The sequence below is a fragment of the Lissotriton helveticus genome, chromosome 5_1, assembly GCF_964261635.1.
Source record: "Lissotriton helveticus chromosome 5_1, aLisHel1.1, whole genome shotgun sequence".
Taxonomy (NCBI): domain Eukaryota; kingdom Metazoa; phylum Chordata; class Amphibia; order Caudata; family Salamandridae; genus Lissotriton; species Lissotriton helveticus.
The window spans coordinates 636,827,144-636,850,597 of record NC_136065.1 but is presented as its reverse complement, the minus strand read 5'-3'; the positions used below and the strand labels follow the sequence as shown (position 1 = coordinate 636,850,597).

General features: G+C 45.0%; 1 protein-coding gene across 1 annotated transcript in view; it reads left to right on the top strand.

Annotated features, from left to right (window-relative positions):
- Positions 1-1,848: 1,848 nt before the first annotated feature.
- Positions 1,849-23,454, top strand: part of TRIM62 (tripartite motif containing 62) — a 115,563-nt gene continuing 93,957 nt past the window's right edge. Inside the window, exon 1 of the mRNA XM_078643016.1 lies at positions 1,849-3,426. Within this exon, the coding sequence (XP_078499142.1) occupies positions 3,016-3,426 (411 nt within the window). The 5' untranslated portion in view covers positions 1,849-3,015. The remainder of the gene's footprint in view (positions 3,427-23,454) is intronic.

Here is a 23,454-nt window from a genome sequence, read left to right as displayed (position 1 = left end):
TTCCTTCCCAGTATAAGAATTGGCTTGGTAGTTTGGTTTGCCCTGTTCCCATCATGCACTGGGACAGGAACAGACTAATTTGCATATAGCCAGGTTCTGAGCTGGGATGGTGCAATGAGCTAAAAAACAGGTGATGGATTAAAACCATGATCTCTTGACTTGGTAAGAGTATTCTGCATCATTCAGAAACTCTGTCCATCACCATCCCCTTTTCCAAAATCGATTTTATCCACACTATGTTTGGGAGGGTATACTCAGACGTGAGTCCCTTGCTCATTGCACCATCAGGATTCAAGCAAGCCGGGCCGACGAAGGCTGTGATGCCAGAAACCGGTCCCCGGAAGCTTGTTTCCTTCCCAGTATAAGAATTGGCTTGGTAGTTTGGTTTGCCCTGTTTCCATCATGCACTGGGACAGGAACGGACTAATTTGCATATAGCCAGGTTCTGAGCTGGGATGGTGCAATGAGCTAAAAAACAGGTGATGGATTAAAACCATGATCTCTTGACTTGGTAAGAGTATTCTGCATCATTCAGAAACTCTTTCCATCACCACCCCCTTTTCCAAAAGCAAATGTAGTTTTATTTGCATACAAAACGTTTTCATTGGCTGCTGTGAGTAGCAAATAAAAGAAAGAGAAGCATAATCCTCGCCTCCGTTGTCCTTAATAGAATTGAACATTCTTGGCGCGAATGCTAGAAAATGTTTGATTCCTCTGGGGTTTCAGCTGACAGGGCTTGGTACTGTGTAACGTGCTAAATCTTCCAGCAATAGTCAGAGTGGCGACCCAGGGGCTCTAGAAGGGGTAAAAAACGAACAAAGCCTAATTAACAAGCGAATGGTCTTTTAAAGACCTGTGAAGTACTCGGGTGCTGCTGTGTGTGCCCAGGAAGTTGTTTTAACCCCGGCTGCCACAAGGGGGGGGGGGTGTATGCACTACCAGCAACCTGCCATGCCAGTGCACAACACTTGCATCACCCTCTCTCTGCTTGCCATTGCGCTCCATGCTTCTGAAAGGTAAGAAAAAAACGTGCATTTGTGTTTCAAATGTCCGATCCTGCAGCAGTACACTTCCAAAGCCCATACATGACAGTAGCCCAATTCAAGGCTTCATTCTCCCGATTTTTTTTTTAATCTCCCACTTTGCTCTTCTGAAATGTTGGCATGTATGATAGTGACCTATTTTCAATATTGTAATATACAGCAGCAGCTCACTAATGTTATTGCAAATAATCTTTGTAACCCCCACTCATTTCTCACTTGTGAGGTCCTGTTTTGATCAATAAGAAACTTGTTGTATGGATGTTCCTTGTACTGAAAAACAAACTTTTCTCTGCAAAGTGTCTGTAATAGACTCCTACGCATCACACACATTACAATGAAATCAAAGGAAAACGGTGTATAAAACAATCTGTTTAAAGAGTATTCAATGTCATCAGGGAACGCTCTGCAGAACAGAGGTGGCTGTATCAGGGGCCCCTAAAAATAGGGCCCTGTGCCACAGCCCACTTTGCCCACGCCTTAAAACGTGTCTGGCGAGGCCAACTTCTGCAGCCCGGCTCAAGTTTATTCCCCTGTCCGTGAATGAGCGACAGTACGCCGCCAGCCAAGCGAAACCCCTTCCAAACTCCACCAACTAAAGCAACGTGAGGCAACCAGGCTGCTAGCGCTAGGACAGAGTTTACACACCTGAAAGGCACGTGCGGGCGCAACAACCAATCGCTTTTTCGGAAGTCTGTGCAGCGCGCTAGGATTGGCTGATATATAGTCAGTGCTCCAATCCTAGGTCATTTTGCATCCTAGTTGTCCCCCTACTCCTAGAATGTATTGTGTTTTGGAATTGGCTGCCATGCGACCCGGAAGTACTGAAATCACAGACTAATGTCATCCGCTAAAAGATGAATTACGGATTTACGGCTGAATTCGCGGACGATCCTGATAATCATCGGACAGATGGTCTTTAAATGTGTTGGGATGAGATGTGTTTAACGGGTACACTGGAGCTAAGTGTCAGTGAGTAGTTCTCGATGGTTGTCAAGGATCGAGGAGTGCTTGGGATTTATATAAAAGCAAGGGGTGCATTAGGGGAGCTGCGATTATAGATGATGTGGCAGTGATGGCTGAGCTGTGGTTTAAGTGGCAGTGAGGAAGCCTTCGGAGGTTGTCCCTATTTGAGTGAAATTTAGCAAACAACCATTGGGTAGACAAGACTGTCGGGCAGCTAGGACTGTAAGAGCTTAGTGTTTGCTATAGTGGTGTTAGTTTCGCCTTTTTTCATGTTACCACAGCTGGTGTTAGTTTTCCATCCATTTTATCAGCTTGCTTCCTGCGATTCCGTTATCTGCAGTCACTGGCTTGGGCATCACTAGCGACTAGCACTGCGCACGTCTTGCACATAGGTTACATTGCTAGGCAACGTAATATATATATATCTGTGATGTTTACAGAGTAGAAATGAAGGAAGGGTTGAATCAATCCACCATACCGATGTGTCCCATATTGCGCATGCAAGACTTGTGTCATCAGATCGAGCTTAAGATATTTTCGAAGTATGTTGCAGTTTTATTTTCTCATGAAAAGGGTTATTAGTAACATCCTATCTTTTGAGCTGTAGCAGGTTAGCAAGAACATTGATATGTTGGAGCAGGCAATTTTTAAGCTAACGTATACTTCCAGAACCAATTCTTCATGAACTGTGACGGATATTAATTTTCTAGTGAGAAATTATAGTATGTGAATGTGACTTCTATGGGTGAAGTCTAGCTGGAGACATAAAGACACAACCTTATTAATGATCAGAGAGGCCTTAGACATAGACCGGATGTTCATTGCGATGTGAATAGCAGGGATTTAAATTTTCCCAGTTTGCACAACAGACATAGCTGGTGGTTTTATTTAATATTTATGCAAATAGTAGTTAATTTTCATCACTGTAGGCGAAGGAAGCTACTTTTTTCGACCAGGTATTTTCTGCTAACTGCGGTTAGCGTCTTAATTGGGTCAAATTTTCGCCTCGATGATGGCGTGCTGCTTAAAGGATGAACTGCTTTGCTCTATCTGCCTGAGCATCTACCAGGACCCTGTGAGCTTCGGCTGCGAGCACTACTTTTGCCGCAAGTGCATCACGGAGCACTGGAGCCGGCAAGAGCACCAAGTCGCCCGGGATTGCCCCGAGTGCCGTAGGACGTTTGCTGAACCCACTCTCTCACCCAGCCTGAAGCTCTCCAACATTGTCGAGCGGTACGCTGCCTTCCCTCTTGATGCCATCCTCAATGCTCAGAGGAACTCCTTTCCGTGTAAGGACCACGAAAAGGTCAAGCTCTTCTGCCTGACTGATCGGACCGTGGTCTGCTTCTTCTGTGACGAGCCGTCCCTCCATGAGCAGCATCAGGTGACCAACATTGACGAAGCCTTCGAGGAGCTCCAGGTAAGATGCAACAGTTTGGGAACTACGTACTTGATGGAGCGATGACTTTATGTATTGAGTGCAGAATCCTGTATTGTGCATGAACATGGTTCGATTTAGAAGTGGGTAAGAGATGAAGACTGTTTAAGGCACAATTGCTGGTACACAACGTGAGTCCTGCTTTGGGCATTGATGGTAAGTAAGTAATGACGTTTTTATTTGTGCACGGTTAATTAAAACCTTTTACAAAATTATAAAAACACCAGTGGTACATTTATAAAAAGCATTTGTACTTTAAGATTTTCGAGTTAAATTTGATTAAAAGTAGAAAGTTAATTAAGATCAGTTTGTGGTTATCCTCAGAGCCATATAATGTTCGTCAAACACTGTTTAGTCTTTTCCTTGACGAGTCCAAGAACCGCACGACTTGGCAGTTCAATTTAGTGTTATTGGTGTTAAAGCACAGTTTGACTGCCTTCCTGCAGGTCCGAACGGCGTATAGTTTAAAAAATGGTTGTAAAAAGTTATACCTCAGGTCCTTTAGTCCAGGACAGATGCAAATCACATGAACGATGTCCTCCTTGGCGGTTTTGCACAGGCGACACTGCTGTGATGAATTGTTTCTTTCCCAGGGTGGAAGGTGTGGGAGTTTAGGGATTACGCCAAGGCGTAGTTTTAGCTTTGGGCATTGATGGGGTTGTTGAAGGTGTCTCTCATCTCTAGACTGCATGGGTTACTCTCATATAGCAATCTCGGAAAAGCAAGAAATGCTGATGTCCACATTCTAAGGCATCCGCAAACTGCACCTCTCGGCTGCTAATTATGCAGCCGTAAAAAACAATTGCACAGGGCTTGGTATTTAACGGGGAGCACTCTGCAGCTTTTTCTGCTTTTTGCAAGTCTGAATGGGGAAGACACGAGTACTGTACGTGTTTCCCCATTCCGAGGTTTGCAAATCGCGCATTTGCTGTATATGCTTAGCCGTTCTGTGTCAGGTTTCACCAGTATCTTCATTCAAGCAGGCTGTAAAAAAGGCAGCTAATAGGCACTCGTTGACTGATGATAAAACAATCCTGAGACAACGCTCACATGCTTGGATGATAATTCAATTATATAAGAAGCCGACTCCGGCAGCCTATCTAGGGTTAGCCTTTCCCTCACATCTCAAATCAAAATACCTAACCCTACGAATGGGTAACTTGCCTACAAATGCCGACCAACCCGGCTGGAGGACACCAGGCTCAAAGGAGTGTAACTTATGTGGTGCTGCTGTACAAGACATCATTCACCTGATCTACATTTGCCCGTAATTAGACAGTGAACGTAGGCACCTACTCTAGGCAAAATTTAATGAACTAGGAATTCGCACATGCCGCTCAGCCATTGTCCAAGCGTTGAACTCAGCGGACCCACAATTTATCTGTCGAACAATTAAATACGTTATTAATTTTGAAAAAAACAGAAATTGTGTCAAGAGCTACAACAAATTTGATCTTCTGGAACTTTTTAACTCTCACTTTACAGAACTTGGATTAGCACTTATAATCCTTAGACTATTATCAACAGTACGTTCACCTTTTTAAATCAACGGTTATTATTTCACAAGAAAGTGCTATTTCTGATATATTTTAAATTAATGTTGCATCTCATATTGTAATGGTTTTCATTACCTACACAATAAAGAATTTTACTTACTCACTAGGCTGAAATGGACGTTGCAAAATCCCTGGTCTGAGCAATTTGCTACTGACTCTTATGCAAACATGAGTTTGTGCCAGATTGGATGTATTCATGCCAGAAGGAATTGCAGCCTGACTGTGTAGCAAATGTACCTGCTGAAAGAGCACATCTCTTATTTACAGTCTTTGGAAAAACACAATCCGTATACAGTAAGTTACTCTTGAACTAGATAAATGCTGTAACTTTAGAACTATTTAAAAGCAATATGGGGTAGAACACTACAGATAGAGGCGCACCATGTCCTTTTAATAATGACAGTTTGGAAATTTAAGAGGTGCAGGAAAAACCTTGAATACGTTTCCCATTATTCCTCTGGTTTGCACACTGAGAAATAGACTTTGTCCAGTCTATGTCCACAGACACGTTTTGTTTAGGAGCTTTCTCAGGTGTAGGCTGGTGAACCTGGTAGGATGTCAACTTCTTTCCACCCAGTGTACAAAAAAAGTTCTTTGTTCTGTGAAACCATCCTTGTTTCTGTTTAGAAAAAAGGTACTTTTGCTATATGGCCTTATAGTCTCTACTGACCTCAGTGTATTTAGTTTTTTTCATCTAAACTTCATGGGTTCATAGAGCCCCATCATGTAATCTTTCATGACTCAAGGTAGTATTTAATGGTATATGAATGAAACGGGTGTATTCTTTGAGGTTTACATTGTGAAATCAAGATCTCTCACTTATGGCAACATTGTCATGGCAACGTTGCCTCCAGCTCCTGGCAGCCACTGTTGATAAAATGTTTGAATATTCTTGCTGTACCACTATTTTCCAATGCTAGCTTAACTCTCAATATAAATATTAACAGTCAATGGAGTTGTCATAATATAGTACCAGCATTATATTGTAAAAGCATTTAGTTAGCGCTTCATAACCTGTAAAGGTGCCAAAATGCATTGGCACATGAGTAGCATGCTACACTATTGGGTTGTGCTTACCTGGAAAAGTGTTGTATTACAAGGTGGCAAGCATATTGATGTCCTGCATGACTGACCATTGTGGGCTAATATCCTTACAAGGGTTGCTGTGCTTAAGCATGTAACAAGGGGAAAAGAAGAGAGGAATGGAATGCAGAAAGCTTTATGCTTATTGCTATGCCTGTGCAAAGGGCCTCTGAGGAACCCACTTTGGAGCAGACCCCCGTATGCATGGGACACAGGCAGTCATGGCATATATGATCTAAATGGTCCCCCAATGAGCAGCAGTTGAGCAACCCACATGCATGTGATGGATACAGACAGCCTTGTTAAAGAGACCACCAGCCCTGATTCCAGAGTAAATGCTGTTTAGGTTCCACCCAAGAGCAACAGGTGAACAACTCATAGGCATGCTAAATAGGGGCAGCCATAGGAAACAATTGAAATAATCTACTGATGAGTTAAAAGTAATAAAATACTGGTACTTGGAGCAAACAAATGTGTACTGAGCTGGTGTAGTGAAAACGGAAGTCCTAGATTAAAAAAAATATCGGGCCTAGATCAGGAGTGAACGGGCATTTTGTAGAGGTTTTTACTGCACCTCTTAAATGAAAGTGGGACGGCGTGACAACAATAACCAAATATCTGTTGGAATCCTTATCCAGAGAGGATATCTATAGATTACAGTTTGCTTATCTCATTCAAATGCTAAAATCTTTACCATTTGATTGAGTTCATTGGACAATCATCTCTTCCATAGACGTGAATGATCCAGTAAGTACATGCAATGCTAGAATTGAATTGAGAAAAATAAATGATTCTGGATATATGGCCAATAATGGTGAATATTACTATAACTCTACTGTTGCCATTCAAGATTAGCACATTCAAAAACAGTAGTTAATACACGGTCAGTAAGAGTGTAGTCATTTCTACAGTACACTTAGCATGAAACATAAGGTACATAGCCTATTCTCACGTGCTGCTATCCTCATACAGAAATTTCAAAGCAAGGAGGTCAGATCAACATTTCATTCAAGGTTTCATTCCGCACATGCCGCTGCGTACTCTCCATTAACTTAAATTGTGTACTTTAGATTATAGTTCAGACCATACAATTGATTATTTTCTTATTTTATTCGTCTGTGCTCTTCATTCAGTTCCTACCCATCCAAAGATTTAAAAAAAATCTCACTCCAAACAGATATTCGTTAGAAACATGAGCGTCGGAATCTGTTATTTTAAATTTTGAGGTTCTACTTCTACCATAAGCCGGCTCTTTAGACAAGACTCTTTTAATCTTCTGACAACCTCGAAAATCCGTCCATATCTCCCTCTCATAATTTCTCTCAGTCCTTGTGTCTTTGCTAAAATGTGTACTCTTTTCGAGATATCGGAGGAAAGGAGTTGCGAGATATCGAAAGAAAGGAGTTTGGTAACTGAAGGCAGCCCACCCAAAATGCCACATTCTAGGAACGCCACTGTATGGCGCCGCTCATTTCCAATTTGATTTGGGTCAAAATTAGATAACAATATGTTATTAAATGTTTAGGAAACTGAACTATGGGTATAAGCAGTGGGTTGTTAACTATCCCTTCTAACATTGGGTAGGAAATGTTCGTGGTGAGCCTGGTGCAGTGTCAACCCTAGTCGGGATATGAAGTTGTGGGTGACACAGACCCAGTCATTCCTGTATTAAGCCCAACTGGCCGCTGGCCTTAGATGCTCCTAAATATTTTATTATAGGGAAAGAAAGGAGCCTTTGTTAATAATCAGCTGCTTTCTCGGGTATAAGAAGCCTTTGTTATTTACTTTCAAAGAGCGATGACCTCATTCATCTATTGGATATACTGTTTCTGGAATATGGTGCGTGTGTGTGCTTCCATCCGTTCGATGCTTTTGGTGACTAGGATGGAAGCTAAGAATTGTTAATGCAAGAGCTGTTGGAGTAACGAGTTCTAGAATGACAGTGGAAGAGTGATATTCACATTTTATGACTAGGTTTGAGTGGAACCTTCAAGGACCTGCATACAGTTGAGTGCGAGAGCTGGTTGCCGAGACTGAGTTAGTTTTGGTGGGGCTCTGCATGTGCAGACCTGCGTGGCCTCTGCCCTCTAAAGCCCCGCATGTGTGGCAGGACCACAGACCCCATGTCTGGAGTGATGGACCGTGGCGCAGAAGTTAAAAAAAAAAAAAAGATACAAATGTCAGGACCCTCAGTTCATTAGTAAGCAGAAAGTGGTAATGTCTGTGGGCAACCATCATGTTGCCAAGTTACTGGGTACGAGAAGGACATTGGAGGGACACATTTAGACACCTACTCACAAGAATAGCTGTTGCTTCAGCTCCGCGTGTTTACAGAGCCAAAATCTAGAGAGTGTGTAAAATGTTTCTGGAATCACCCCCTCTTCAGGGAGGATTGACCCACCATTGCCTGGGATAGAGTGGAGGGAGAGGTGTGTGGGTATGTGTTTGGGTAGTGTGTATGTGTGAGTGACTCTAAGGGGTAGGGAGTGTGTATGTGTAACCTCAAGTTTGTTTAGCTTTCCAGAGAACAGTATTTACATTTCTCATTTTGCTCTGGTGCTGCAGAGGCAGTTAATAAACGTTCTTAGTATGGCGTGGGGGTGTTGAAGGTTATTTTCGGGCCTGGAACTAGAATGGAGGTGTCTACATTTTGCATGGAACATGCCACGTTCACCTAGTATTTAACAAAATAACTAGAAATTGTGGCTGCTTCGGGGGAGGTTTATTTTGATTTAGTGGCTAAATTGTAGGTATAAACCTTCTAGGTGTTGGCTGTCCTCTTATCACTATCCGGGCACAATTTCCCATTTAAGTTCAGAATTCCCCATTTTAGAGGCGAGTACACTTCTTAGTGATGCTGTCTAAAGGGAACATTGATGTGAGAACGTGCTTCTATTTTGAAAGATTCTTAGCTACCGATGCTGTTATTCTGGCTGTTGTGGTAGGATAAAAAGGTCGAGGCTGTGTCCCCGAATGACAGGTTTGATTACATCAGATAGAGAGAGAGGGCCAGCAGGTTGCAGGGAAGGACTAGTGCTGGGTGGGAGGTTTTAGGGAATGACATTTTTAGGCATTGAAGCTGTCTCAAACTCGAACTGCGTTGCCGGGTTGGAGACAGCAGGCACAGGCTCCCAGTTTTCCAGGGAGCACAAATCGAGGGTGCTCAAGCCAATCCGGACGCTGCTGTCATACTGTGAGAGCAGCGTCCGGATTGGCCTCTGTGCAGTCTGGGAGCCTATACTTGCAGTGGAGACACGAAAGCAGTGATGCAGCTGGATTAAGGGAAGTTTTCTTTTTCTTTTTTAGGTCGAGCCTGTCCCATTCCGCAGGAATGGATAGGATCGAATTCATGTCGGCAAAATCCTCTTCAAACTAAGGGGTTTCAGCCCGGCGTTTTCTTGCAGTTCACGTGAACATGCACGAGCATTCACAGCCAGGGCTTCTCCTCCCCTAGCAGCACTCCTCCCACACCAGCAACTCCCCCCTCCCACACCAGCACCTCCCCTCTCTCTCCCCGCAAACACAGCCTTGCCGTAGCAGCACTCCTCCCACACCAGCACCTCCCCCCTCCCACACCAGCACCTCCCCTCTCTCTCCCCGCAAACACAGCCTTCCTTTCATTTCTCCTCCCCAGCCAGCTTCCCCCAGGCCGTGTTCCCTCAGATATGCTATTGCATATCGTTTGCTACCTCTTGTATTTTGTTGCTCTTGATACTTGCACAACTGTCACTATTGTCTCATGTAACGTAACGTTTGCTTTTGTAACATGCTCACTTGTAATTTTGGCTTCATGTATCTAAAAACGCCTCCCTTGCGCTCCTTTCTCCCTCTCTCCCGCTGCCTAGTCCTCCCACCCCCTCCCTCTCCAGCGCGCGCTCCACTCGCATCTGCCAGCTGCTCCCCCCCCCCCCCCCCACTCCCCCCACCAGCAATGCCGAGAAGCTTGTTTCAGTTTTCTTCCTTCTGTGAACTAACAGCCCATTTCCCGGCAGAGTGACATGAACAAAGTTGGTACAACGAGACCAAAGAGCGGCATCAAATTGAAGGCAGGCAAGACGGTGCTATTACTTTAAAAATGTTACAAGTAAAGTGCGGGTGCCGCGCTTATACTAAAATGAAAGAAATAGATGTTTTTTCTATTTCTTTCATTTTGGTATAATCGCGGCACACTAGTGAAATCACGGCATCGGTGCAAACACACCAGAGACACGCCGAACCTTCTTGCAGCGCACCTGGGAAATCAGGGCACTTAGGCAACACACCGGGTACACACCGAGCCCTCTCGCTGTGCACCACGGAGCTCCTGGCATCTGTGCAACACACCAGGGAGCATATTACCTCCTGGTAGGGCACCGCGGTGGGGATCGGGGCATTTGTGTTACACACACAGGGGAGTAAAATCTCTACATATACAGAGTGCAGAGATCTGGCAGCATTCAACCTCTGTATGAGACCGAGGCGAGCAGAGAGCATGCCAGCATGTAGAAGGAAGCACGGGGGCTTAGATGAGCGCACGGTTCAGAGGGCGAGCCTTAGACTAACAGAGGTCCCCACCTTTAGCTGCATTCGGGGCTTTAAGTGGACGGGTCCTGCCGGTGCTAGCAGGTGCTGAGACGGCAACGGGTCCCTATCGGGCTCTCCCTTTTTGCCCTCACCCTCTGTGATAAACAAAATATCTCCCCAGCCCGTAGCAGCACTCCTCCTTTTGCCTTTTCCCATCACCTCACCTAGCACTTTTCGAGCTGAAAAATAAGTGAATCCGCTCCAGATTCGAAGCAACCCGGCTTCTACAGTTGTTGAATATCGTCTAAATGAGGCACGAATATTTGAAGATATGTTCTTCTCGGCGCTGTGTGATTATCTTTAAGTTTCTTTTTTAACTTTCACGACAGCTCCGGGGTCTTCCCCACCTGTCATAAAACAGGTTTGTCTTCTTGTTATTATAAATATGATTTATCGTATTCCTTCGTCCCTTCAGTCCACTGCAGCAGCCTGTTGGATTTGCTGCTCGCTTGCCAGTCACCCAGCACACACTCTGCTCTTCAGGCGAGCTGCAGTTGTAAATATGTAACTACAAACTGCAAGGGGTGCCCATAAAAATTCTAAGGAATACTCATTTAGGGCTTCAAACCCCCCTCTTTGGTGCTGGCACTCGGAGACAGGCTGGCTGGGAGGCCGGCGTGTGAAGGGCCGGCTGCCGCTGCTTGAAGGTGTTCGAGGCCAGACAGATCCTTATCTGATGCTTATCCGAACATCAAAGCGACCGGCCGCTTTGAGTCCATTTGCCACCCACCATCCACTTCCCGCGCTCCTCGTGGCTCATTGTACAGAGGAACCCGAACAGTGTTTGACTCTAGTAAGCTGCCTTTGGTAAAACACCTCCGTTTCAGGTAAGACAAGCACTTAACAGTGTGGATAATAAACATCTCGCTCAAAGGAGGGAGTCTATAAAAATGTTTTTTAAAGACCTGTAATAATCTCACTCTGCGTGGATGGATATTAAATCGCTACAATGCCATTTCCCAGCTGATTTTAATGGGAATACATTTCCGGACTTTTATGGGCACTTTAACAAAGTCCTCATTGTATGGACTTTTTGTTTTAAACAGTTTTAGAGAGAAAAATGTCAGGTGATCTTCCCTGGTGTCTGCGGGTGTTTTAAAAGGGAAGTTAGGTACTTGCTACGGTTTGGTGCCGCAGCATGGAAACTCTAGCTCGTTTTTCAGGTATATTTACTGTCAGACTCCATTATTTTTGATGACCCTTGACAGTTTTCCGGTTAAGTAAACATTAACTGGAAGATTGAAACAAGCATTGGCATAGCCAATAGGTCTCGCTTGTAGGGACCTTATAAGTATTTAGTTACAAGGATATTGTGCTGCAAAACAAAATACTTATAAGGTCCCACAAGCGAGACCTATTGGCTATGCCAATGCTTGTTTTTTTTTTTTGCCCTTACGCCAGCTGGGACTGGTGAATTTATTTGGTTTGGGAGTGGGGACGTTTTTTGTACTGGCAGGGGGTGGAAATTGTTTCTATTGAACGTAAGTTACATATTTCGTTTATGTAAACATTAAGAAGAGTGACGTTGTGGGTCATAATAAATATGTTATTCGACATCAAGAGATTGCTTGTATATGCCTTAAACAGAATAAAATACTATCTTCATCATTGTGTAAACGGACATAGTTCATAGAGGTGTCGGAGTGCTTTGCTTATGAGCTCTCTGGTTATTCATCTCTCAGTGCATGACCATCCACACTGTTAGTGGCACATTGTGTTGCATTGCAAGGCGGCGTGGTTATCTGCCTCCTTTGATAACTCTGCTTCACACAAGTGGCTACGTGCCAGAACCACAAAGAAAAGCAGATGAAACGAGTGTAGGAACCACGGTTCACTTATGTGTAAGATAAGAATGTGATTCTACAAAGGAGAGAGAAGCGAGGTGATTGAAAAGGAAGGTACAAAAGTTCACTTGAAAGCAATTGTGGCTGAAAAAAGATTCAGTGTCGGAGAGGACCATCCAGGACTAGTTGCATATTTAGTGCCTATACACTAAACTAAAATTATCGAAAGAGTTTCTATAATAATGAGGCCTCTTCTTAGGGCCATGGTTATTGGGCAGTATTCTGTGTGGACTGTGTCCTTTACCACAGATGTGCCAAGGCCACAAAACTCCAATTAGATCACAGAGTTACTCTTTTTGGTCACTTGTCTCTCTTAGGATAGCAAAAACGAATGGTCATGGGTTACTTCAGGGGCCAGAGTAGGTTAGAATCTCAAATACAGTAAGAAACCAATGTCATGCGGTAACATCACTGTCCGTGCAGTGTTTTATTTTCGGAAAATAAAAGGAATGTATTTAACGGATACATTTAAAAGCTAGGGGAAAAAAACCTAAAAGTAAGTAGAAACAGAAATAGTTAGTACCTTTTGCAGCTGTGATACAATCTCGTAGGTTATTTTTTAGCATGTTAGCTCTGTGCTCTTGAGTACTGATAACATCGACCATGTAGTCGCTTTTATGCCCAAGGGTTGTTTTTTGGATCAGCATTGGGAGTTCCGGGAATGCTTGACATTAAGTTTTTAGCGATGATCTTTCCCCTTAGAGTCAGGATAGTGGGCCAACTTTGGGTACCACATTGGTCCCAAGGCAAGAATAAAAAGTGTCACAGTTTTAAACTAAGTATTCCAACAAAACCTACCACCAAAACAGCACATCACTCCTCAATTTCACTGTTGCACCTTCATTTTTCCGGTGGTAAAGTCGAGGGTGACTGGTTGTTTGGTGGGGGACACTGTTCACAATATAACACAAGTGGCCAGAGCCTTTGTCAGCACAAACTAGCTAGCAAAGGGAAGGGAAGTGATTATTTTAGAAGTTCTATAGGTGCTGTAAAACAAGTGAGAAGAGCAGCTCCCAAGCTCATGATGAACTTGAAATATTAGAATAAAAACTTGCAAGCACACAAAAGACATGATATTTCAACAATCATTCTTTATTCTGCTTCTTTCATCAAAACTTCCAGCCTACACATGTTTTGTCCAGCATCATCACGTAGTCTCCCCCAGGGCTATTTCCCACTCCATTCTGCTTAACAGACTCAAGGACATCGGCGTTACAAACTCGGCCCTAGCCTGGATTTGTTCCTTCCTCTGCGACAGGGCTCAAACTGTCACACTGGGTCCCTTTCATTCAAAAGTAAAAATGGTCTCTTGTGGAGTTCCTCAGGGCTCCATTCTAAGTCCCCTCCTTTTTAATATATATCTCATCCCCCTGCTTACCCTCATAGAATCGTTCGGCATAACCGTTACGTCTTATGCCGACGATACCCAGCTTGTCATCCCTATCGATGACAATTCAAACAGGGCCGAACTCAACCTTAAGCACTGTCTCACAGCGGTCTTTCAATGGATGGACGCTAACCATCTCCGCTGCAACTCGAATAAAACCGAGATCCTGCCCATTGGTAAGAACGCTTCTTTTTGTCCCGCCCTGTGGTGGCCTGATAATTCCGCTGCGCCACCTCAGACAGTTTCATCAGCCAGAAACCTCGGAGTTATTTTTGATTCCGATCTCTCTTTCGACACCCACGCCACGACCGTAGCAGGTAAATGCTTCGGCATCATAAAGTCCCTGAGAAAGTTCTTTGACTTCCTCCCGCTCGACTCCAGAAAGACCATCGCGGTAGCCCTCATACTCTCGCGAGTGGACTACTGTAACGGCCTCCTGGCAGGGACTAAAAAGTCCACCCGATTGAAACTTCAAAGTGTCTTACACACTGCTGCGCGCCTTGTCCTTAAACTCCCACGCAAATCCTCAATCTCCTCTGCTCTTAAATCCCTACACTGGCTCCCCTTGCATAAAAGAATACTCTTTAAAATTCTCATTGTAGCTTTCCGAGCCTTCAACAAATCCGGTCCAGCATATTTGTCAAGCCGCTTTCCCCACTACACACCGGGCCGCTCTCTCAGATCCTCGCAAGAAAATCTCATGGCCCCCTTCAAATTCAATCTGAAGTCTAAAGGCGGAAAAACACTTAGTTCTCTGGCTATTAGAGCCTGGAACAGCATGCCAAGGCATCTCAGACTTCAGACGCTTGAAATGCCGTTTAGGAAACAACTCAAAACGTGGATTTTTAATCTCTCGGATGACTGGACCAAAGCAGCCATTTAACTCCCCACTACCTTCTTTGTGATTTGGTCATTGGTTTATTAGCGCCATGATGCTCCCTCCGGAGCGAACGTTTGCGCTCTATAAATACCTATCCAAAATCCAAATCCAGATGATATTCACAAAATTGATGCCATAAGCAAGGCATCTGTCAATATTAAAAAATAGATAATCCCCAAAAAAAGAAAAAAGTGAAAATTCCAGTTATGGGATTGATGCCTAAGGTCCTCCAGTGAACATTCATAGGAACACATCAAAGTTACACTCATCCTAATCTTTAATACACTAAACACGATACTGATTACTCTCATTTGGGGCTCTGGACGGAGGAGAATCAGTCTCCGAAAATTACAATTAAGCACTAACTGGGAGGCCTTGGAATGCCGGACCTGCGTGGTTGCGATTATGCCAGTCAGCACCAGTGGCTAGCACGATGGGTGGCGGGTAGAAATCTCCATGAGATCGACTTCACAACAGACCGACTGGCACGCGACTGGCACGCGGGGAACTACATTCCCTACTATTGCCTAAGACCAGGATCCCTCGGGATTGCCATCCTCTACTATACACGGCCCTGATGTGCTGGCGGAGACCAAACCTTACGCAGACAACGTCCCACTGTTGGGTATCCCAACACCGCAAGGACGACTGACACAGCGTGGACTGCGGCCCTGGAGGGAGGGGGGGGTGGACACGGTAGGAGGACTTTTTGGAGATGACACGATGTTAGACCATGACTCCTTTTTGCAAATTACTGGGCCTCCCCCACGGTTATACATTCTACACGCCACAGTATCACACTACATAAGACGTACATGGGCCCCACAAGGAATTAAACCTACACAGCACGAATTAGTACACTTACTCTATTACATGGGGACTGGAGGCCACTTAGTGAGATGGCTCTATACTGGGATCAGGGAGCACGCAGCCATTTCTCTTAACGCACTCGGAGACACCTGGACATTGGACACAGGGGAGGCTCTAGCAGATGGTGCCTGGAAGATTATCCTTGAACATCCCAGGAAGGTGTCCAGGAATGTTAAGTTCAAATTTATACAGGCTATGGTACTGCATAGGGCGTACCTCACCCCTCAAAGTCTACACAGAATGTTCCCGGACTCTCCCCACTGCTGTCCACGTTGTAAGGCAGACGAGGCCGGCCTCCTCCACATGATATGGGCATGCCCGCGATTGCGTGGATTCTGGGGGGATGTTTGTCGTATATTGCGTACAGTCACAGCCCTGCAGGTGCCAGAAGAGGCGTTATATTGTTTGATAGGACAGTGGAAACGCCCCAAACAACATAAAGCTCAGTTGAAGTTCCTCGATCTATCATTGCTGTTGGCAATCAGAGCTTTAACCATGAGGTGGAAGTCCGCTAGGCCTCCAGACCTAGAGGTATGGCGGTCCGATCTGTTGAGGTGGGGCAGAGCGGAGGGTACTGTATTGCGTAGGGAGGAAGAGAAGGGACAACGAAAATACCCAATTGCGCAGGACTGGGAGTGGATGCTGCTTGATCTGGAAGAAACGGAGCTGCTGTCGTCACAGGCAGACAACTCGTAGATACGAATCCTATGAGGGAAGGTTATGGGGGTATCAGTTAAGGAATAGACCCCGAGGAATGCGCAGGGTAGTCAGGAAAGGGCGAGCACAATATCCCATGTGAGATTGTTTCTGTGCCAGGACATGTTGCCCCTTAGACGAGGGACCAGGAGACGTACAAAACGGGGTGGGGGGAGTTGGGAGGGATGGGAAATTGTTAAGACTTGGATTTTCTAGGCTCAGTGCTACACAACTTGGATGTAACCAGTTGTAGTACAATGGACTGATCACCTCATAAATAATAGTCGCACCTTCTATATAACGGATATGATTAAGTGATCTCCGATACGTTTCAGAAGTAGTATTGTGAAGTAGATATCTAAATCTGTTTAATATGGTGTGGGTGAAAAGATAAAAGACTGTACCACGTTGAAAAGACCACTTATATAATCTGTTATAGAATGCAGTCGCAAATAAAGAGTTAAAAAAAAAAATACACTCATCCATAACTCCGATCTCTTCAAATGCTCAAGTGCTGAGGAGTCAAATTTCATATTGAAAGTTTACTGGTATTTGTCATTCATAAATTATCCCATGGTATAATACACCAAAGCAAGAGTTCATCATGCATATTACTTTTACGTTATTGTGAGGTATTACATTTGGAGAAGGCCACCCTTGTCACTGTAAGTAAAGGATTTCTAGTGTTTGTCCGTAAAAAAACAAGGCGGCATCAACCAAAACACACCTTAAACTAAAGGCACTGACGTATCCACGTTACTCCATTTACAAATCCATGCTCTGAATATCTGAGCAGAATCTGTCAGCAAGGGGAAGAATAAGAAATTTTAGAAAACTCGTTGAGTAAAAAAAATTCACAATGATTATCAGTATACCTAAGGCATTCCACACATCACAAACACAGTGGTGAAAGAAAACCTGTGTAACCTCGGACCTTTAAAAATCAAACCTCACCTTGTGGTACTCGCTATTGCAAAGCCAGCATCAAGTGTTGCCAGTTTCCTATGCAAGATCATGAATATCCTATATGTCAATGGAAGGGGAGGTAGTGGATCAGGTTAAGATCCAAAGGCTCGGATTACCATTCACGGAAACTCGAGAATGGAAGGTCCAGCCGTAGTCAGAGCCCCAAAAGACAGTAACTGACAATGTGACTAGGCTGTTCCTTGAAGAAGAAAGAAGGAAAAGAGGGTGGTCACGGGAACGGCAAGGGTAGTGCTCAGTGGAGTGCTCCCCTGGGTATCCAATTTGTTGGATGTAATGACCTCACACACCCTTGCGAATGTCATGCTTCATCATCGGCAATGCTCCTCGTCGGGCAGGCGGTGCAATGCCCAATGGGCTCACCTCAAAGAGGGGCTCTTTAGCGGAGATATTTTATCCAACTGCCTTTGAGTGAAGTGGGGGTGAGGGGCCAGAAGGGAAGGGATAGTGTAAGTAAGTGAGTTTAAAATGTGGCACAAGGTACCGGAGATCAATTTATTCTGGTGGTCCCCCGCCACAAGTAAAAACAGTGGGTAGCCTGTGATCGCAGGAAATTAGGATTCCACGTCACGATCCAGGACTACATTGCATATCGTGGGGTCAACATGTTTCTCGCCTACGCACACTGGCTGCGATTCTTCAGGACCTAATTCGTTACTACTATCTCAAACATACATGACATAATAAAGTATCAGTTAATTTTACAGTTGTACTACCTGTATGGTACTGCTCTTGCCTAGAGGAGACAAAAGAAATCGTTACCAAAAATCAGTGACAACAAGTAACCCTTTTGTGACCGTGAGCACGCAGTGTTCATGTGGATAAGGTGACATACTAGTAGTGATTAGTGACCAGTATGTGTTATCTTAAATCACAAATTAAAAACCATATAAACACATCATACATAGACTTAAAGACAGCAGCAGTTTCTTCAGGACCTCCGGTCAATGACCTGTGACTAGGGTCACCTGTTACTCACCCAATGGTCAAGGTGTATAGGTGTCAACAGTACCCGGTAGGTCTGACATTAAGGGGGAACCATAGGGGTTTAAGGCTATAAAAGAAAGCAAGTAAAGTGCTAGTTTGTAGAAGAGTGGTTTGTTTGTATGTTTAGGTAAGATACCTCCTCGCGAGTAATAAGCAGGCTGGAGGTATCTGGTGTTAAGCTGATAAAGATGTAGTGACAGTATTAGGAGAGGAATCTGACTCATGAGCCCAGAGACCAGGGTGTAACTGTTAAGATTATCGACCCCAGGAGTAGAGGTAACTGTTGTCCCTTGGTCTGGGGGGCCCAGTACGTGGATTGTTTAACGAGCAAAAGCACTAATTATGTGCAATGCTGGTCACAGAATAGCGTGTTAATCGCTCCTGACTGTTGCTGCTTAACGGACAGGTACCGCTTCACGGCGTGTTAGTCGCCCCTGGCTATTGCCGCTAAACGGAAAGGTATGCGGGTAAAGTGTCTAGGGTAGTTCCCTGCCGATTATAAAATTTAAAGTTTAAAGCGGCGTAAATATGGTCAAACGACGGAGCATTGTGTAAGCAGGAGCCCCCTCGCTGTGTCAATAACGCGTAGGAGGTTAATGCGTTGTGAATCAGGTTAGGGGAAAGAGAAGTCCAACAACGCACCCCGCCAGTGTAAACTAAGCAGCGTTCACATGACGCGCCCTCGTGTTGTTCGCTGGGTATGAGAATAGTCCAGGGGAGATCCACTTACTTCTCTCAGCCTCTGTCAGCGTACGTTATGCCTACCCATCGCTACCGGGTCCGGGTGGTGCTGTAGCCTGGCGTGTTGGTCTGTTAACTATTGTTGGGGGGCGTGGCCAGTCATTGAGGTAAACCCGCCCTGCGTGTCATGTGATTCGGGCCGTGACTGTAGTGGCCATCTTGGAAGGGACCAATATTTACAAAATCATAGCATAAGTATTGTTATGACGTGTACAGAGGTTACAGTGGAAAAGAAGAATGACAATTAGCCACGGTGGACTGATGTATATTGATGTGAGGTCATCATTGTGGAATTCATCGCATCACCGTGTGTCACACGACTAACCAATACATTATACATTCCTTCAGCCAAATCGGACGGGACTCAGAATTGTATAGACGACCTGGCGTAGGTACTGTTAGCCATGATCATACAGTTAGAACAGGGAGGCAGTGGAAGGCAGTTATTATAGAGCACTCCACGGGATGTCCTCATTGAGTCCCCGCCTATCAGAGGACAACCGGTGTATCCACCTCTGTTCCTTTTGAAACAAGTTCTGTTTGGATTTATTGTTGGGTGTCTCTAGGATAAGCCATCTCAATGAATCGGCAGTATGGTTTTGGTCTATAAAATGTCTGCACATCTTGGTATTCGTTTTTTTGCAACGAAAGTTGCTTCTATGTTCCGAGATGCGGATCTTGATAGGGCGGGTGGTCATGCCCACATACTGCAGATCGCATGGGCATCTGAGTAGATAGATGCAATTCGGGGTATTACAGTTGGTGTGGCACCGGAGTTCCCACAGGAAAGTCTCTGTTAATTGAATGGATTTGGTGATACTAGTAAAAGGGCATGCGCTACAGGAGCCACAAGGGTAGTGTCCCCGTACCGGTGGTAGATGCCAGAGTGTAGTTTGCCTGTGGGTTTCAGGTTGTTTAGGCCTGGTGTGGACCAGAATGTCCTTGATATTTCTTGACCTTTTGAAAGCAAACCTGGGGATCGCCAGGCCAAGGTCCCCTGTGTTTAGGATCTGCCAATGTCTCTTTATAATTTTCTTAATTTCATTTGAGACTGGCGAGAAAGTTGTCAGGCAAGTCAAGAGGTCGTTGTCTGGGGCGGTAGGAGTATTATATTCCAGGAGGGCCCCTCTGTGGTTATTCTGTGCCCGTTTGCGTGCCTTGTAGATTTCCCTGGTTGGATACCCTCTCTCCCTCAAGTTGCGGGATAGGATGGTAGATTCAGTCTTGTAATCTGTTAGGTTGGTGCAATTGCGCCTAACCCGCAAAAACTGACCAAAGGGAAGGTTCAATCTCAACGCCCTGGGGTGATGACTTGTAAAGAGGAGCAGACTGTTGCGGTCCGTTGGTTTTCGATACATGGTGGTATCGATCTTACCCCCCTCCAGTCTGAGGGTGAGATCCAGGAAAGGTATCCTCGATGCAGAGGCATTAATCGTGAAGGTAAGGTAGTTGTTGAGGGTATTAAGCCAGTTAAAGAACTCCTGGTAAAGATCTTCAGTCCCTGCCCAGAGTATGAGGATATCATGAATGAACCTCCTCCAGAGTTTAATGTTGGAGTGGTAGGGGTTCATTGGACCATTGATGTGTTAATCTTCAAAGTCGGCCATGTAAAGACAGGCCACCGAAGGGGCAAAAGTACTGCCCATAGAAGTTCCCTGGGTTTGGTGGTAGTGTTGCCCTCTAAATTCAAAGAAATTCTCAGTAAGAGCAAGATTCGCACACTCCATGATGAAGGAGGGTGGCGTGGGGGAAGTCGATTCCTCCGTACTGAGAATTCTCTCAATCACCTCTAGTGTGGCCCTCTGTGGGATGTTCGTGTAGAGGGCCTCCACGTCTAGGGTGATAAGGAAATCAATTTCGATGTCTTCTTGTAAATTGTCCAGGAGACGGAGAACGTCCGTGGTGTCTTGGACATAAGAAGGGATTCTCTTCACTAGAGGCTGTAGGAAGTGGTCGCAAAATTGTGAAAGGGCTCTAAAACTGAGTCAATGCCTGATACAATCGGGCATCCAGGCACTGGGGTGGTCCCCTTGTGAATTTTCGGAAGGGTGTAAAAATAGGGCACCCTAGGTGCTTTCTTCACAAGGAACTCAGCCTCCTTTTTAGATATCCACTCCTGACATTCTGCAGACTCGACCATTCCTGTGATTGTTGTCTTGAGTCGTTCGGTGGGGTTAGATGGAATGGGGGTGTAGTAGCGCCTATCCCCTAATTGTCTTAGACACTCTGTTTCGTAGTCGGTCGTGTCCATTATCACTGTCGCCCCTCCCTTGTCGGCCTGTTTGATGGTAATGGTCCCATCATAGGCAAGGGAGTTAAGCACCTGTATTTCTGATTTAGAGAGATTGTGATGTCTCTGGACAGGTCTCAAAGCGGCAATAGCCAGGGGCGACTAACACGCCGTGAAGCGGTACCTGTCCGTTAAGCAGCAACAGTCAGGAGCGATTAACACGCTATTCTGTGACCAGCATTGCACATAATTAGTGCTTTTGCTCGTTAAACAATCCACGTACTGGGCCCCCCAGACCAAGGGACAACAGTTACCTCTACTCCTGGGGTCGATAATCTTAACGCGACAGTTACACCCTGGTCTCTGGGCTCATGAGTCAGATTCCTCTCCTAATACCGTCACTACATCTTTATCAGCTTAACACCAGATACCTCCAGCCTGCTTATTACTCGCGAGGAGGTATCTTACCTAAACATACAAACAAACCACTCTTCTACAAACTAGCACTTTACTTGCTTTCTTTTATAGCCTTAAACCCCTATGGTTCCCCCTTAATGTCAGACCTACCGGGTACTGTTGACACCTATACACCTTGACCATTGGGTGAGTAACAGGTGACCCTAGTCACAGGTCATTGACCGGGGGTCCTGAAGAAACTGCTGCTGTCTTTAAGTCTATGTATGATGTGTTTATATGGTTTTTAATTTGTGATTTAAGATAACACATAGTGGTCACTAATCACTACTAGTATGTCACCTTATCCACATGAACACTGCGTGCTCACGGTCACAAAAGGGTTACTTGTTGTCACTGATTTTTGGTAACGATTTCTTTTGTCTCCTCTATGCAAGAGCAGTACCATACAGGTAGTACAACTGTAAAATTAACTGATACTTTATTAGGTCGTGTATGTTTGAGATAGTAGTAACGAATTAGGTCCTGAAGAATCGCAGCCAGTGTGCGTAGGCGAGAAACATGTTGACCCCACGATATGCAATGTAGTCCTGGATCGTGACGTGGAATCCTAATTTCCTGCGATCACAGGCTACCCACTGTTTTTACTTGTGGCAGGGGACCACCAGAATAAATTGATCTCCGGTACCTTGTGCCACATTTTAAACTCACTTACTTACATTATCCCTTCCCTTCTGGCCCCTCACCCCCACTTCACTCATAGGCAGTTGGATAAAAGATCTCCGCTAAAGAGCCCCTCTTTGAGGTGAGCCCGTTGGGCATTGCACCGCCTGCCCGACGAGGAGCATTGCCGATGATGAAGCATGACACTCGCAAGGGTGTGTGAGGCCATTACATCCAACAAATTGGATACCCAGGGGAGCACTCCACTGAGCTCTACCCTTGCCCTTCCCGTGACCACCCTCTTTTCCTTCTTTCTTCTTCAAGGAACAGCCTAGTCGCATTATCAGTTACATGAATATCCTATGCCATGTCAGCATGCACGTCAGCATGCACGTCAGCATGCACTATCTCCAAATTTAAAAATGCCAAGTGGACCAGTTCTAAATGCCATGCTTACTAAGGAGTTCGCTTGAGTAAGCTTAAACCTGCTATTTGCCACCTGTGTTTAGGTTAATCTTCTAGACTGAAGATTCCAGCATGGGGAACTGTAATACTAACATTTTTGAAGTTACAGTAACCGTAATAATTTGGTATTCCCTACACTCTCAATCCACAATTTCATGCATTCCACACATCATACCCAACACGGTTGTGCAGGAAAACCTGTGTCAACACAGACTGTTTAAAACCAAAAACCCCACTCCGTTGTGCACACTATTAGGGAACCAGTATCAAGTGCTGCCCGTCTGCTATCTAAGAAAAACCATTATATATGCTGTGTCACCATGCACTATCCCTAAAAACGGGGTGCGAAAGAGGTCCACTTCTACCTGCAGTGCCAACTGAAGCTGCCGTTCCGCTCCTCTTCTAGTAGTGTTAGTCTTTCATTGCGGTGCAGGCCTCTTTGACAACCAGATGACAAAGAACAGCCCCAATACTGTAGAGGCGGTCCAGTACTTGTATCCCTCTTGTTGTCTAAGATAGATGCCATGGTCAACCAGGGTGCTGCAATTTTAAAACCTTTTTAGGCTTCCTCCAATTCCAGAGGATCCTAGAGGAGCACCCTTTCCTTGATACTATCCAGATTGTGTGCCCTTCTGTCCCCAGACTCC